General features: G+C 39.1%; 1 protein-coding gene across 1 annotated transcript in view; it reads right to left on the reverse strand.

Annotated features, from left to right (window-relative positions):
- Positions 1-16835, reverse strand: part of LOC112729924 (uncharacterized) — a 32233-nt gene extending 15398 nt beyond the window's left edge. Inside the window, exons 1-3 of the mRNA XM_025780057.1 lie at positions 16119-16835; positions 15506-15788; positions 14949-15415 (exon numbers count right to left, since the gene is read on the reverse strand). Coding sequence (XP_025635842.1) covers positions 14949-15415; positions 15506-15788; positions 16119-16835 — 1467 coding nt within the window. The remainder of the gene's footprint in view (positions 1-14948; positions 15416-15505; positions 15789-16118) is intronic.
- Positions 16836-17336: the final 501 nt, after the last annotated feature.

Raw genomic sequence — 17336 nt, forward strand, 5'->3', positions numbered from 1 at the left:
ACTTCTTGGCGTGTTATATTTTTATACTCATTTGTATGAAGCACGGACGAATTTATTCATTGTTAAGAATAATGCTTAGTTATTCCCATTACAATATTAATTTTGACTTTACTCTAATAAAAAAATATTATGATATAACAGATACTAGAACTTGTCTATCAAAACATCAACAAAAAATTAAAATATGAAAAATAATGATTGTTAGACAAATACACAACAGTTCTATTATTCATAGTAGCACTTAGGCTGTAAGACCCGGTTAATTAATGGCTAATTAACCCATAAATGAGAATTTATTCTAGAAAGCCAAAAATGTTATTTTTATGGCTTAATATGATAGAGGAGATTGATACGAGAATTTCGGTACCAATTTTATAGAAATCGGACCAAGATTGGACCGAACGGGCCAAACCGGTCCAACCGAATCCAAAATGGGCCCTTGGCCCAACTAAACTAAACCAAAACCCTAGTTTTCAGCACTCTCTCTCTCCTCACTTAGCACTCAAACACGTTGAAATTGGTATGGAGGGAGGAAGAACACTCTCTCAAGTTCTCTCCCTTAGTTGATCTTCAAACCACCATAACTTTTGATCTAGAGCTCCGATCGCCGCACCGTTTGCGGCCACGCGTTCACCGCGGAGAGCTCTACAAAACCCATACAATCAATCTTGAGGTAAGCCACGTTTTGCTCTTCGAAATTCCAGCCCTTGTTTTCGAGTTTCATGGATGAAATGTTGAGATTTTGGGCTCTTTGATGTTATATGACCCAACTCTCGAAGGAGAAGGTTAATCTTGTCTCCTTGGACCTTGGGTGTGGTAAGATTCTCAACCCTAGTGTAATTTGTTGTTCTATGATGTTTGGGTATTGAGATGTTGTGTATGGGTATGATGATTGTGGCTTAGGTTGTGTATATGTGAATATTGGAGCTTGATTGGTGATTTTGGAAAGCTTGGAAGAGGATTTTGTGTGATAAAATCTGTTCTTGGAGGTATTGAGACCTTGAGAGCTTGTGGACAAGTGGTTTGGAAGTGCTCCGGTTGAGCGTGGGAAATCGGCTAAGGTATGGTTTCGATTTTCCGTATCTAATATATAATGTGGTAGGAAATACTTAGGCTAGAGGCCCTAAGATAGGCATTGAATTGATGATGTTGTTGAATGGTTGAGATATATGATGTGATCATATATGTGATTATGAATATTGATGCCTTGATTGTGTGATATATGAGAAAATGCATGTTGTGATATATGCTTGATGAATGATTGAGGTTGAATTGGTGGGAGGTACCATGTTGATGGTGAGTATGATGATGATATTGTATAATGATGGTTGATTGGGAATGGTATTATTGGAAATTGGGATGAGGAATGATGTATGACATGATATTGTTTTTGTCTTTTAGCCATTTGATTGAGAAGTGTTAAAATGGTTGGATGGTGATTTTGGGAATTTTGGTAAAGTGTCAATGTGTGAGTTGAGGATGGCTTGTTGTTGATTTTGGTACATTTTGAATGATTTCAAAGAAAAGGGTTGAAATTGGCATGTTTTGATTGATTTTGAAAAGAGTTGAAAGTGGCTTGTTTTGAAAATGGCACTTTGTGGTTTTGTATGAAAACATGGTTTTTGGGCATACTTTGACGGGATATAACTTGGACTACGGATCTCTGATTTGTGCCAAATCTGTTTAGAAATGAAATTGGATCCGGGATGTCCATGCCGTTCGAAGAACGGGTGAAAAATGATTTAAAATGAGAGAGTTATGACCGTCGGAAGATTGGGGGTTGAATCTGTGAATTCTGCAGCTTTTAACTTAGAAAATTTTTAGCAGAATAACCCTCCGCGCGTAGGCGCAGTTGGCGCGTGCGCGCCATTCTTCCAGGAAGCACCATCCACGCGTGCGCGTGGTGTGCACGGGCGCGTCGATGCGTTGCGCCATATGCCCAGCTATTTTCCAGAGAGTTGTGCCAGAATTGTGCCAGTTTTGTGCCTGGGGCGCAAGAGCACCCACGCGTACGCGTGGCTGACGCTTGCGCGCCGTTTGGATATTTTTCAACCCGCGCGTTCGTGCGTATGACGCTTGCGCGTCGATGAGTTTTTGGCCATCCGCGCGTGCGCGTGGAGTGCGCGTACGTGTGGCCCTGTTTTCATCCCAAAGTTGATTTTTGAGTTTTAAAAGCCAAATTTCATACTTCTAAGCCTCCGATCTCGCCACTTATATCTTAAATCATTATGATATGCCTAGCATGAGGAAAAGGGCTAGTGAATGTGGTAACTTGCGAGTGAAGCAAGGGAAAAATGAATGATCAATAAGGATCAAAGATGATTATGTGAGATGCGGAGAATGGCGGTGGAAGTGCTTGTTATGCCATGGGCCGAAGGGCCGTAATTGTTAATGAATTGGCTGGTTATGGATTTAACCGTGAGCCGGATGGCTAGATTATTGCCGTGTTACGGCGGAACCATGATTATGGTTAAGTATAAATGCATATATGCTGTTGAATGAATTGTGAATGTTGCACTTCCACTATCTGAGATACGAGTTTCCCTGGGTAGTAGCAGTGGCTAGCCACCACGTCCTCCAGGTTGAGACTTGATACTCTGTTGACCCTATGTCGTAAGTATGGCCGGGCACTGTGAAAGTCCCGGATGAGCTCGCCCCCGTATATATTCACCAGTGAGGGTGATGGATATGGATCATGATTATGATCAAGTTTATGATGAGTATAACTCGAGTTGGGGATGCGCGACAGAGGGACAGTCCAATGGTTAGCTACCAGGACTTGTCGGGTTGGCTCTATAACCGACAGATGATATCATCAGCCACTAGGGACAGGCATTCATCATATGCATACTATATGAATTGTTTGAGATTGCCTATTTGATTGCATATTACTTGCTAATTGTCTAAATGCCTTATCTGTTCCTAATTGTAAATCTCTTGTCTGATATAACTATGTTTGCTATATTATACTCCTGCTGGTGGTTGGGAGGTCTGAAGGAATTGGAAAGGGAAGTATTAGTTAGACTGAAGGATCTTTAGTCAGTTGCCACTTATGGTTTAGCTTGTTTATAAGCTTTGATATTATCTGGAGGAAGTTCTAGCATTGCCTTCGGCTTTCCTCTATTATTATGTATTATATATGTGGAAGCTGTTACCATGCTGGGGACCTCTGGTTCTCACCCATGCGGATTTTGTGATTTTCAGATGCAGGACGTGAGGTTTCTCGCTGAGGCATGCTGGAGACTTCTGGATTAGCGAAGATCCTTTGTTCTCGGGACTCTGTTTTGGGTTTATATGTTTTGCTTAGATACTTTTATCTCCATTAAATAATACAAACTGTGATGACTCCTTCTAGAGGGGATTTTGGAGAATAGGGTTCTATATTTATGTCCCTTTGGGTTTCCTTTGGGGTTTTCCTTATTTTATTATATGTATATATTGCTATGCTCGGACCGGTTCTCTTTGCAGCCGGATTTTGAGTCTTGATATTCCTGTTTTTGACATCCTTTTGTGTATATAATCTCGCGATAGCTTATCCCGGTTCGTCACGTTTATCGATCGGAGTGTTGCGCGTTTGATAGGAAAGAATTGTTGTGGGTCTAGGGATTTCTCTTGTAGAAATAAGAATTCCGTTGCAAGTATAGCCCAAACCAACAAACAACTCTCGCATCAAATTAAATTCTAGGTTGTCACATTTAACAATCCCCAATAAGAATTAACCGAAGTATTAAGACTCCGGGTCGTCTCACGAGGAGTTGCAATGAAATGATCAATTATTGGCTATGAAAGTGCAAAGGGGGGTTGATTGGGAATTTGACAAGAAAGTAAATGGCAAGAAAAATTAAATGACAAGAAAGTAAAATGATAAGAACTAATAAAATAAGAGAAAGGAACTCTTGGCTAGACATAGGTAATTGAGATCACCATCCTTGTCAACAAACCATATATTGATAATTATGAGAGGCCAAGCTCATTAAGTCTACTTCTCAAAAAACCTTAAGTACGTCATGTCTACTCCTAGGCTTGAAGTACGTCAAAGGGCTTTGATCACATCAACCCATAAGTCCCAACCTACCTACTAATTAGCTTAGTAATGGGTTAGCGTCAATGAGCTTCAAATTGATCACACAGGGTTCTCAAATCACCAATTCAATGAGACCCAATGACTCAAGGTCACTCAATTCCCTTAACCTAGGCCAAGAGCAAAGAAAACTACTCAAAAACTAGAGGAAACATTTTATCAAACACCTAGAGTGCAAGGAAAGTAAACATCACAAATTGCAAGAATTAAAAGAAATCCATAACCAACATAAACAAGAAATCAACAATAGCAATTAAGATGAACATAGAAAGGACATAGAAACATAAAGTTGCATTAAAGAAAATTTAGATCCAACAATAATCCATCAACATAAAAGTAACAAAATGATGGAAATGAGCAAGTAAAACCAAAAGAGCAAAGATGTAATACAAGAAATTAAGAAGGAAAACTAAATCAAAACAAGAATTGTGACTTGGATCCAAGAAGAATTAACTAAACTACCCTAAAATCTAGAGAGAGGAGAGAGCCTCTCTCTCTAGAATTCTACCCTAAAACATGGTGCAAACTAAACTATCACTACTTGGTTCATTCCCCCTCCAATCCTTGGGTTCAATAGCATCATAAATGAGTTGGATTGGGCCCAAAAATGCTTCAAAATCGCTGGGGGCAATTTCATAAAAGTGGGCCACGGACAGCATCAGCGCGCGCGCGCAAAGTGCGCGTGCGTGCCCCTGAACGCGAAGTAACATATGGCAAATTTTATATCATTTTGAAGCACCGGATGTTAGCTTTCCAACACAACTAAAACCGCCTCATTTGGATCTCTGTAGCTCAAGTTATGGTCGTTTGAGTGCGAAGAGTTCGGCTTGACAGCTTTACGGTTCCTTCATTTCTTCATGAGTTCTCCCATTTTGCATGCTTTTTCTTCATTCCTTCCATCCAATACTTGCCTTATGAACATGAAATCACTCAACAAACACATCAAGGCATCGAATGGGATTAAAGTGAATTAAAATCACCAATTTTAGGGCCTAAAAAGCATGTTTTCACTTTTAAGCACAAATCAAGGGAGAATTGCAAAACCATGCTATTTCATTGAATAAATGTGGAAAAAAGTGATAAAATCCCCCAAAAGAAGCACGAGATAAACCACAAAATTGGGGTTTATCAAATCTCCCCACACTTAAACCAAGCATGTCCTCATGCTAAGAATAAAGAAGGACAAGAAAAGGGTGTGAACATTTATTCAATGCAAACTTAACTAAATGCAACCTATCTATATGCAATCTATCTACATGAATGCATCCACTTAGTCAAAATAAATCAATTTCCAAGAATACATATGCAAGCACAAGGGCTAAGGCAATAGCAATCACTCAATCCACAATTGAATTGAATTATTGAAAGATTTTACAAACTTGCAAGAAAAGATGATCATGGGTGGAAACATGTAATTGAGCGATCGAACCCTCACCGGATGTGTATCCGCTCTAGTAACTCAAGTGTATAGGGTTGATTCACTCAATTCTCCCCTAATCATGCTTTCCAAGATTTGTTTTTCATCTAACAATCAACAATTACTTTATGCATGCATACAAATATCATGAGGGCTTTCCCATAGGTTGTAATGGGGCTAGGGTCAAGGTAGGATGCATATGGTCAAGTGAGCTTGAAATTTGAATCTTTGATTAACTTAAACTTCCCAGCTAACCTATGACAACCTATATAATTCTAAACAAACCTAACTAGTAACTACCAATTCTTCACTTTTTCACACACTCATGCATTCTCTTTTGATTACCACACACATGCATTGACTTTTATTGAACCTTGACTTTGGGGCATTTTTGTCCCCTTTTTATTGCTTTTCTTTTTTTTTCTTTTCTATATATTTTCTTTTTCTTTATTTATATATATATATATATATATATATATATATATATATATATATATTTTTTTTTCTCATTTTTTTTTCAAACTAAAATGTATACAAGAACATCAATGCATATGGTTTACACATAATTAATACATGAGTATGTACCCAATTCCCATAATTTTTCAACAAAAATGTAAACACACTTTTATCTCTACCCAATGTTCCCAACTCTCCCAAAATCAAATAATGAACACTCTCACTAGCCTAAGCTAATCAAAGATCCAAATTAAGGACATTTATTATTTTTTACTTAGGCTTGTAATGTGCTACAATTAAGAACAAATGGGTTAAGCATAGGCTCAAATTGGTTATCAATGGAAGATAAAAGGTAGGCTTATTTGGGTAAGTGAGCTATTCGAACAATGGCCTCAATCATATAAATGAATGTATACACAAAATAATGGACATAGAGAATCAAACAAATCAAAGATTACAATCATAGGAAGAGAATAATGCATACAAGAATGAAAGTAAGTGGTTATGTATGATGTAACCACAAAATTAGGCTCAAATCTCACATGCTTGTGTTCTTAGCTCAAAAATCATGTTCCACAAAGTATATAATTCAAGCAAGTTCTAAAAAAAATTTTTTTTTTCAATCAATTGGGGTGCCCTATAGATAAAATTCTTGGAAAATATCATGATTTTGACTAAGCTTAATATATACATATGCGAAATAAGAAAATGCAACTAAGAATCCTAAAATGAAATGCAAAAGTGTTGGGATTAGAAACTTGTCACCCAAAAATGCCGAGCGGTCGGACGACCTCCCCACACTTAAAAGTTTGCACCGTCCTCGGTGCATCCAAAGATGAACAAGGGGGTACGACGACTTTCCGAGTTGCTACCTTCAGCTGGTAGGTCAACTGGTTGCTGCGTGTTCTTCCTTCCACTTCCATTTTTGCTTATAGTGCATCGATCATGAAAAAACAAAATAAACACCGTAAGATGAGAAAATACAAAAGCAAGGAAGCGTGAATTGTTGGAATGAGGTAAATCACTAGAATTGGGTGAGTGAATTGGTGTGACAATAATGAAAAATAAGTGTGTGGGTCCTAACTTGCATGCGGTTTAGAGCTCACACCCTAGTATTTAAAAATCATGTCACAATTATACAAAAGAAAGCATGCACTTCACTCATTCTAGTGTGCTTGAGATACTTTAAAAGACTTGTAGTCTAAAACAACCCAACAAGTAGTGAAGAAGCATAAAAGCTTTCAAGCAAAAATCAAGCAATTGTGAAATTGGATAATGCATGGACATTGATTAATGTGTGAGTAGACTTGGTGAACAAAATGGTATATGAAACTTACACCACAATCAATGACACCTATTGAAGTTGTTGCAACACCTAAGTGACATAGAGGTGAAACACATGGATGCTATGGAACTTAGGAAAAAGGAGATAGAAGTGGAAATCAATCACATAGCAAGCATGGTCCACAAAGCTTAGAAAGCTCAAAAATATGTCGCTAGGTAAGCTTTCGATCCAATTTCACAATTCTACAATCAATGCATGAAATAGGTGATGATCAATTAGAACAAGCATCCTAAAAAAAATGCATTGATAATGTACAATTGCCTAACAATAGATGATGAATGCATGGTGGCCAAAACATGCAATTCAAAAGAGTTAAGAAGTTTAAAGGCAATGTAACATTCACTTGGTTCTCACAAATGTTCAACATGAAAATTCAAAACCAAGTAATAAATTGTAACCTCAACAAAGGAATCCAACAATGGCAATAACATAATGATGTTAAACTAACATCCTATCAGTAATAAGCAGCAGTAAATAGTAAGCAAGATTAGTAATCCAACACTTATAATGGAAAACAAAAATTAAACTAGCTAACTAACTAGAAAAAATGGTGTTACATGATGTTTGGTAGTGTTGGATGATGTTTGAAGGGTGGAAAGAAAAGAAGAGAAGAGAGAAGAAGGAAAGAAATGGAAAGAGGAGAAGAAAAGAAGGTAAGTGAAATAGGGCAATTCACGCGTGCGCGTCATGTGCGCGTAAGCGTGGATGGATGAAATGGAAGCGACGCGAACGCGTACAGCACGCCTGCGCGTCGGTGGGTTATTTTGAGAGTGGCGCGTCCGCGCAAGGTACGCGTGCGCGTGCCTTTGGGCACAAAGTTGGCACACTCCAAGCACAACTCTCGGGAAAATGTATGGAGGGGTGGAAAAGTTCAATCCACGCGTACGCGTACATGGCGCATCCGCGTGGATGGTCAAAAATGCTTGAGGCGCGCATATGCGCCAGGTGCGCGCACGCGCGGGTTGGTGCTCTGTTTTTCAAAAATTGTTTTCTATGTTTTTGCACTAAACCAAGCATTCCAAACCTCCAAACAGCTACGACAACATCATAGAACCTTATTTAACCTACTAGACTCCCAAATAAACTTAACAAATCAATTCAAAACATGAAATTAAATCTAAATTACCAATATTTACAAAGAGGAAAAGGGAAAGAGTTTACCATGGTGGGTTGTCTCCCACCTAGCACTTTTGTTTATTGTCCTTAAGTTGGACTTATGGGGAGCTCCTATCAAGGTGGCTTGTGCTTGAATCCATCCTTGAACATCCACCAATGCTTGGACTTCCATTGTGCTTCATCATTCAAAGTTAATAACTCCAAGCTTTGATGGAGTTCTTCACAAACCATAGGCTCCCAAAGTTGGTCTTCCTTGTGTGATCCGGGATCCCACACTTTGTTTTCACACCCGTCTTGAAGTTGACTCTCATTATTAGCCCATCCGGGTGGTGAGCAAGGTGAATTCTCTATAAAGTGACCAACAATCTTTCTAGACCCATCTAGATGAGCACTACTCCAACCTTTATATCTCATGTTTGATGCATCAACCATAATGAGCCTTGATTTGCAATGCCAACCACGAAACATCTTTCTTTTACGCTTCATCCCACAAAGCATCCTAAGTTGGCCATCCATTTCAAGCAAACCATATTCAAGTGGGATAGTAAAGATAATAGAAAGGGGTTTTACCCACTCAAATGAAGGTGTAGATGGCAACCTAGGCAAAGGTGATTCCAAGGGTCTTGACAAGGCGTATTCAATTCCCATCCTCCTTTTTCTAAGGACTTCCACCTCTTCACAAGATCTCTCAATTTCAATCCTTTGTTCAATAATTTTATCTAAACCTTTTCCCTTACTCAAATAAAAAATGGGAGAGTGAGAGAGATTTACCTCCACATTGCTATCAAATCCAATGGGGGAAGGTTCTTCATGTTCAAAGGAGTCTTCACCACTAAGACTTGGTGCTTGATCTTCATCACCAAGGGGACTCAATTCCTGCTCTATCCCATCCAATTCTTCACAAGAGATATGCCTTGGAGGTTGTGCACATTCCTCCTTAGCATCAAATTCAATCATCTTGGAGGGGTTTTCTTCAATCCTAGACTCCCAAGGTGGTTCCGCATCTCCTAAGTCTTCAACCACTCCTTCCTCTTGTTCAATAATCCCTACCTCCTCCTCTTGTTGCATGTCTTGCTTTAACTCCTCTTCTTCATCTTGGAGCTTCAAGTTCACTCCCTCGCTAAGCTCCTTGGTTGCTTCTCCACATTCCACAATGGAAGTGCCTTGATCGCATAGGCTTAGGCGGGATGAGACTATGTTGCTAATGGCTTCTACTATGATAGCCGTTTTTGCTCTTAACTCCTCAAATTTCTTTTCATCCTCCTCGTGTCGCCTTAAGAGATGAGATTCAAGATCTCTCAATTCTAGCATGAGGGCTTCATCGGGAGGTGATGGTGGAAGAGAGGGTTCATTGTTTGAGGGAAGGGTATTGTAGTTGGAAGGTGGTTCTTCTTGGTAAGGTTGTGGTGGTTCAATATTTCCCATTCTTTCCATTTGTTGCACGAAACACTCCATGGTTGCTTGAAATTGATCCAATGTCTCCTTGAAACGATCCCTTGACTCTTGTTCTTCTTGGATATCATGAGTAGGATCATATGACTCTTGGATTGAAGGACATGAATATTCTTCCATGGGAGGTTGTGGTGGAAAGTGGTATTCATCTTGTGGTTGGAAATTTTCATACATTGGAGGTGGTTCATCTTGGTAATAATATGGAGGGGGTGGCTCTTGAAAATGTTGATGTTGGAATGGTGGTGGCTCTATGTGTGGCTCATATGGTTCATATGATTGTTGGTGTGGTGGGTATGAATTACGGTCATATAAAGATGGTTGGTAAGAAGGGGCTTGTGAGTATGGTTGTTGAGGGCTATGTTGAGGGAAAGGGTCATATGCATGTGATGGTTGTGGTTGACAATCACAATAAGGGTCATCACATACACTAGATTGGTATGCATTAGGATTAGGATTATACCCATAAGAATCTGGAGGAGGTTGTTGCCATGAAGGTTGTTCATAAGCTTGGGGCTCCTCCCACCTTTGATTTCCAAATTCTTGATGCACATCCTCATTGAAGCTTTCATTTTCTACAACATAGTTTGAACCAAACTCATAGCCAAAGTGATGAGAATTCATGGTGAAAGAGAAAATAAAAACAAAAACTAACAAGAAATAAAGGAAACGAAATCCTACAACTAGCAAAAATTAACAAACAAACCAAAAATAAAGCTATTCACAATATTTACAATAACCAATAAAATAACACCATTGCAACTCCCCGGCAACGTCGCCATTAATTTGATAGGAAAGAATTGTTGTGGGTCTAGGGATTTCTCTTGTAGAAATAAGAATTCCGTTGCAAGTATAGCCCAAACCAACAAATAACTCTCGCATCAAATTAAATTCTAGGTTGTCACATTTAACAATCCCCAATAAGAATTAACCGAAGTATTAAGACTCCGGGTCGTCTCACGAGGAGTTGCAATGAAATGATCAATTATTGGCTATGAAAGTGCAAAGGGGGGTTGATTGGGAATTTGACAAGAAAGTAAATGGCAAGAAAAATTAAATGACAAGAAAGTAAAATGATAAGAACTAATAAAATAAGAGAAAGGAACTCTTGGCTAGACATAGGTAATTGAGATCACCATCCTTGTCAACAAACCATATATTGATAATTATGAGAGGCCAAGCTCATTAAGTCTACTTCTCAAAAAACCTTAAGTACGTCATGTCTACTCCTAGGCTTGAAGTACGTCAAATGGCTTTGATCACATCAACCCATAAGTCCCAACCTACCTACTAATTAGCTTAGTAGTGGGTTAGCATCAATGAGCTTCAAATTGATCACACAGGGTTCTCAAATCACCAATTCAATGAGACCCAATGACTCAAGGTCACTCAATTCCCTTAACCTAGGCCAAGAGCAAAGAAAACTACTCAAAAACTAGAGGAAACATTTTATCAAACACCTAGAATGCAAGGAAAGTAAACATCACAAATTGCAAGAATTAAAAGAAATCCATAACCAACATAAACAAGAAATCAACAATAGCAATTAAGATGAACATAGAAAGGACATAGAAACATAAACTTGCATTAAAGAAAATTTAGATCCAACAATGATCCATCAACATAAAAGTAACAAAATGAAGGAAATGAGCAAGTAAAACCAAAAGAGCAAAGATGTAATACAAGAAATTAAGAAGGAAAACTAAATCAAAACAAGAATTGTGACTTGGATCCAAGAAGAATTAACTAAAACTACCCTAAAATCTAGAGAGAGGAGAGAGCCCCTCTCTCTAGAATTCTACCCTAAAACATGGTGCAAACTAAATTATCACTACTTGGTTCATTCCCCCTCTAATCTTTGGGTTCAATAGCATCAAAAATGAGTTGGATTGGGCCCAAAAATGCTTCAAAATCGCTGGGGGCGATTTCATAAAAGTGGGCCACGGAAAGCATCGGCGCGCGCGCGCAAAGTGCGCGTGCGCGCCCCTGAACGCGAAGTAACATATGACAAATTTTATATCATTTTAAAGCCCCGAATGTTAGCTTTCTAACGCAACTAGAACCACCTCATTTGGACCTCTGTAGCTCAAGTTATGGTCGTTTGAGTGTGAAGAGGTCGGCTTGACAGCTTTACGGTTCCTTCATTTCTTCATGAGTTCTCCCATTTTGCATGCTTTTTCTTCATTCCTTCCATCCAATACTTGCCTTATGAACATGAAATCACTCAACAAACACATCAAGGCATCGAATGGGATTAAAGTGAATTAAAATCACCAATTTTAGGGCCTAAAAAGCATGTTTTCACTTTTAAGCACAAATCAAGGGAGAATTGCAAAACCATGCTATTTCATTGAATAAATATGGAAAAAAGTGATAAAATCCCCCAAAAGAAGCACGAGATAAACCACAAAATTGGGGTTTATCAGCGTTCGAGTTACGGTTTTTGTTTACCCCTTTTTCTACAAAGGCTCCTAGTTATAATCAATTATTCATACTACTATACGTGCTAAATTTTTGTTTTAGAGGTCGTAATACCTTGCCATCTCTGAATTATGACTTAAGCATAAGACTCTGTATGGTAGGGTGTTACATTATGGTATCAGATCAGTTCGTTCCTGTAGAGCCTGAGGAATGGACTGCTATGCTTCTGTGCATTCTCTGTGTGTGTTATGTGCTGTTAGTATATCTACTTGATATAATTGGCATAAACGTTCATGAGCATACATTTGGGACTTTGAAGCACTAGACTTCTGATATTGAGACTGATCAACTTAATATCGATTGTTTGGTGTGTATAGGAACCAGATGGCGTCTCGTGTACGCGATAGAGGTCGTGGGAGAGGTCGTACTAATGCTCGTGCGCCGGAGACTAACCCTAATGACCCGGTGAACTTTATGACTGCGTTGGAGAATATGGCTGCTGCTATGCAAGCCACTGCTGAGGCTCTTGGTCAACAGATGAATAACCATGGTAATGACGGAGGTGGAGTTCAAGGCCCGATGACACTGGCAAACTTTTTGAAGGTTAATCCACCGAAGTTCAAGGGAACTACTAGCCCGACTGAAGCCGATACATGGTTTCAGGCTATGGAACGAGCACTGCAAGCGCAGGTGGTGCCTGAAGGACAACGTGTTGAGTTTGCTACCTATTTACTCACTGGTGAAGCGTCGCATTGGTGGCAAGGTATCCGACGTCTCCTGCAGCAGGGTGATGATTATATCACCTGGGATGTCTTCCAAGAGGAGTTCTATAAGAAGTACTTTCCGACTTCTGCTAGGACGGCCAAGGAGCTTGAATTGTTGCAGCTGAAGCAGGGTACTATGTCCGTATCTGAGTATACTGACAAGTTTGAGGAGCTGTTCAAATTCTCTCGTATGTGTCAAGGGACTCTGGTGGAATATGAGGAATGGAAGTGTGTTAAGTACGAAGGAGGACTCTGGAGCGATATTTTTAGTTCAGTGGGGCCAATGGAGATTAGGACCTTCTCCGAGTTGGTGAACAAGTGTAGGGTTGCTGAAGAGTGTGTGAAGAGGGCAGCCGCTGAGAAAGGAAGTCACAAAGGATCATTTCCACAAAACCGAGGGAAGAGCTTTGCACCTAGAGATCTGCCTTTCAAGAGGGGAGGTTCCTTTAGGAGGCCCAACAACAACAACTCCCAAGGGAAAAGGTTTGGGAAGCAGGCTCAGAATGATCAAGCTTGTACTAGGTGTGGAAGTCGCCATCCGGGAGTACCATGCAAGGCCGGATGGGGTTTGTGCTAAAATTGTGGAAAGGCAGGGCATAAAGCCGCAAGTTGTCCGAAGCGGCAGAAGCAAGGTGCTGGGAAAGCACAACAGACTGGTCGGGTGTTCACCACCTCAGCTGTGGGTGCAGAGGGATCCGAGACACTCATTCGAGGTAACTGTGAAATGGCTGGTCAAACTTTAAATGCTTTATTTGATTCGGGAGCATCGCATTCATTCATTGCATTTGAGAAATCCCATGAGTTAGGATTGAAGATCGTAACCTTAGGTTATGACTTAAAAGTGTATAATGCTACCCATAAAGCCATGGTAACTAGACTAGGATGCCCGAAAGTTTCGTTTAGGTTCAAGCAGCGTGATTTTGTCCATAATTTAATCTGCTTACCGATGATCGGTCTTGATATTATCTTGGGATTGGACTGGTTATCTGAGAACCATGTCCTGCTTGATTGTTCTAGAAAGTCGGTATACTTTATGCCGGTAGATACAGAAGGGCCGGTCGTGGTGAATAATTATTACTTGAATTCGATGATGGTGAACTGTTCTGGAATCGAATGTCAGGGTATCCTGTTGTTAACCGCTGGTGTTTCGGGTGATGATCAGAGGTTGGATCAGATTCTGGTAGTGTGTGAGTTTCCGGAAGTGTTTCCCGATGATATTGAGGAATTTTCACCTAACCGAGAGGTCGAGTTTGCTATTGAGTTGGTGCCTGGGGCGGAACCAATCTCGAGTTCTCCTTATAGGATGTCACCGTTAGAGATGGCCGAGCTAAAGTCTCAGTTAGAGGAATTGTTGGGTAAGAACTTTATTCGACCAAGTGTATCCCCGTGGGGTGCTCCAGTGTTACTGGTAAAGAAGAAAGATGGAAGTATGCGGCTCTGTGTGGATTACAGGCAGCTGAACAAGGTCACCATAAAGAATAAGTACCCATTGCCGAGAATTGATGATCTCATGGATCAGTTACAAGGAGCTGGGGTTTTCTCTAAGATCGATTTGCGATCCAGTTATCACCAGATAAGGGTGAGGGGTGAGGATATCCCTAAGACCGCTTTCAGGACTCGTTATGGTCATTACGAGTACACTGTAATGTCTTTTGGGTTGACGAACGCTCCTGCAGTATTCATGATTACATGAATAGAGTGTTCCGTCCGTTTTTGGATAAATTCGTTGTTGTCTTCATTGACGACATACTGATTTACTCCAAGACTGAAGAAGAGCATGCGGAACACCTGAGGATCGTGTTGCAGATTCTAAAGAAGAAGAAACTCTATGCGAAACTGTCTAAGTGTGAGTTCTGGAAGAGTGAGGTGATGTTTTTGGGTCACGTGGTGAGTACATACAGAATCCTCAGTTATATTCAGCGGTATTTTGAACCTTGAGTGTGCCGTTCTTCTATTGTGAAGAAGTAAAGATGCAATACTACTCGAAGCAACGTTTAACACTATATCACCCCTTGAGCGAATCTCAACAGACATAAGGTTCCATAGAAATGTTTTTCCAGTACCCCCATGACCATAAACAAAGAAAAAACCCCCTTCATCACAATATATAGCTGTAACAATTTTATCGAATGCATATCTCCGCTCAGGTGTTGCGATGGCTAACATGTCTGAGGCATTTTTCTTTAAATCATCCCTGTTAAAGTTTAGCTCTTCCCTAATAACCCTTTCGATGAACAAAGAACTATCAACTTCAGTTGCTAAAGGCATTGGAGGATAATCTTTCAAGGTTTTACCATAGGAATGTAAGATCTTGTCTATATCCATTAAGCACAACTGCTTAATCTCATCATCTGACATTGTTAACTCTGCATATTATACGATACTGTAAAAATTCAATCAAACTAAAAATGATCAATAAGAAAGAACTTTTATCATTGTAATTAATAAAAACTCACCCCTCATGTTCATCACAACTCTCTGTCGATACAAAATATCATCTGAGAGTTCATGCCAACATCTATCCCAGACATGTTCTGGTCTTGAGATATTGTTGGATGTTAATAGAATGACAAATAACCTCCTAACATATGATCCTGAGGCCCATAAGCTTGCTTCCTTAATTGCATGAATGAATTCTTTGTCATCTTGCAAGAGTCCAAGGGCGAAGCATGTATCTCTATACATAGCATAAATTGTTCCTCCTACTGTTCTTATATCTCGAAAACTCATACATCCTCTCTGAGTATTCAAGAGAAGTCGTTGGTAATATTCTTCAATATTTGCTGCAAAAAATTTGGTTAAAATCCCACTTTTAAGTTGTTAAATGGATTAAGCTATGCTATTTTAATTATTATGTAGCTACACATCCGCATAAGAATAATTTCCTAAAAAATATAGAAAAATAAAAAATTGTATAATCTACAGATTATAACTGTTGAAAGTTATTTGAATATTTATTTTCTAGTGTAGATAAATCGAATAAAATGGACGTGGGGTATAGGCTGTTAAGATTTTAAATTTAAATCATTAAATAAGTAAGATCAAAATTGAATATAAACTCGTCATTACCTGTAGGTACATGAGTCTTCCAATCGCGAAGCCTTTCTTTCGAGGAAACCACTTTGAAGAATCGTCCTTCCAAACAAACTTGGTTGGAAACTCAACATAAGTCAGACTTCGAGCATAGGGATATGACATGTTCGCCGCCATCCATCCCAAAAACATGGACTTATGAGATATTGCTCTTTCGACGATATCATTCACATTAGAAGTTTCACCATAAACCACAGGTTGCTCATCCACCAAATGGAATGGAAGTCTAATCACAAATGGTTCTTTCTCTTGGATTTCGTATCCAAATAGACGCCACACTGCCTCACATGCCGAAATGTACCTACAATCGCAGTAATTCCTAATTTCGTCAACAACTTGTGTGGCTTCTGATGGATCACCAGCATTGTATAGAGTAGCTGTTACGCGGTCATTACCCTTGTGTACATACTTAAACATATACTTAATAGAACTTGTTTGGCATGTGTATTCCACATTTATGTGGCACCCGAACTTGAGCAACAATTCTAGATTATACGAAACAATGAACTTATTGTCTAGTACACATTTCCTTTTCTTCACTGTTCGACCATTATCAGTACGCCTATATTTGGAAAATTCGGCCTCATCAATGAGTGTTCGCTGTCTAAACTCTTTAGGATAGAACTTTGAACATGATCCATTCTTCATGCAAGGTGAATTCTTGTTGTACGGACCACATGGACCATGTACCATGTAATTTTGAATAGTTCCATGTAGATTTGGCCTTTCATTTTCATCAAGAATCTCAACTGTTATAGATTTGGCCTTTCATTTTCACATCAATTTCAGAGAGGAGATGAGAGAAGTGTGGGAGTGGGAATGGGTTACGGGTTTAAGCCGTTGGGGATTCAGTTTTTTTTTTAAAGTCAAGATGGCACCGTTTGGAGGTGTTATTAACAAACCGAAAACCTTTTAAAAAAACCAACCAGTTCTAACGGTTCACCGATTAATCACATATACGACCGATTTTGTAATGAGTTTTTTTGTCAGACGATTTACTCATAACATCGGTTAAGCCATTTTTAAATTTTATAAAATTATTTATAATAATTACAAAAAGTGCTCATAATAAAAAATTTTAAAATTTTATAAAAATATTTTATTTAAAATTGTTAATAAAATCTTAGTTGTACTCTGTTTCAAAATAAATAATTATAATGATATTAGTATTTTATACAACAACTCATACAAAAA

The sequence above is a fragment of the Arachis hypogaea genome, chromosome 12, assembly GCF_003086295.3.
Source record: "Arachis hypogaea cultivar Tifrunner chromosome 12, arahy.Tifrunner.gnm2.J5K5, whole genome shotgun sequence".
In the NCBI taxonomy this organism is placed as follows: domain Eukaryota; kingdom Viridiplantae; phylum Streptophyta; class Magnoliopsida; order Fabales; family Fabaceae; genus Arachis; species Arachis hypogaea.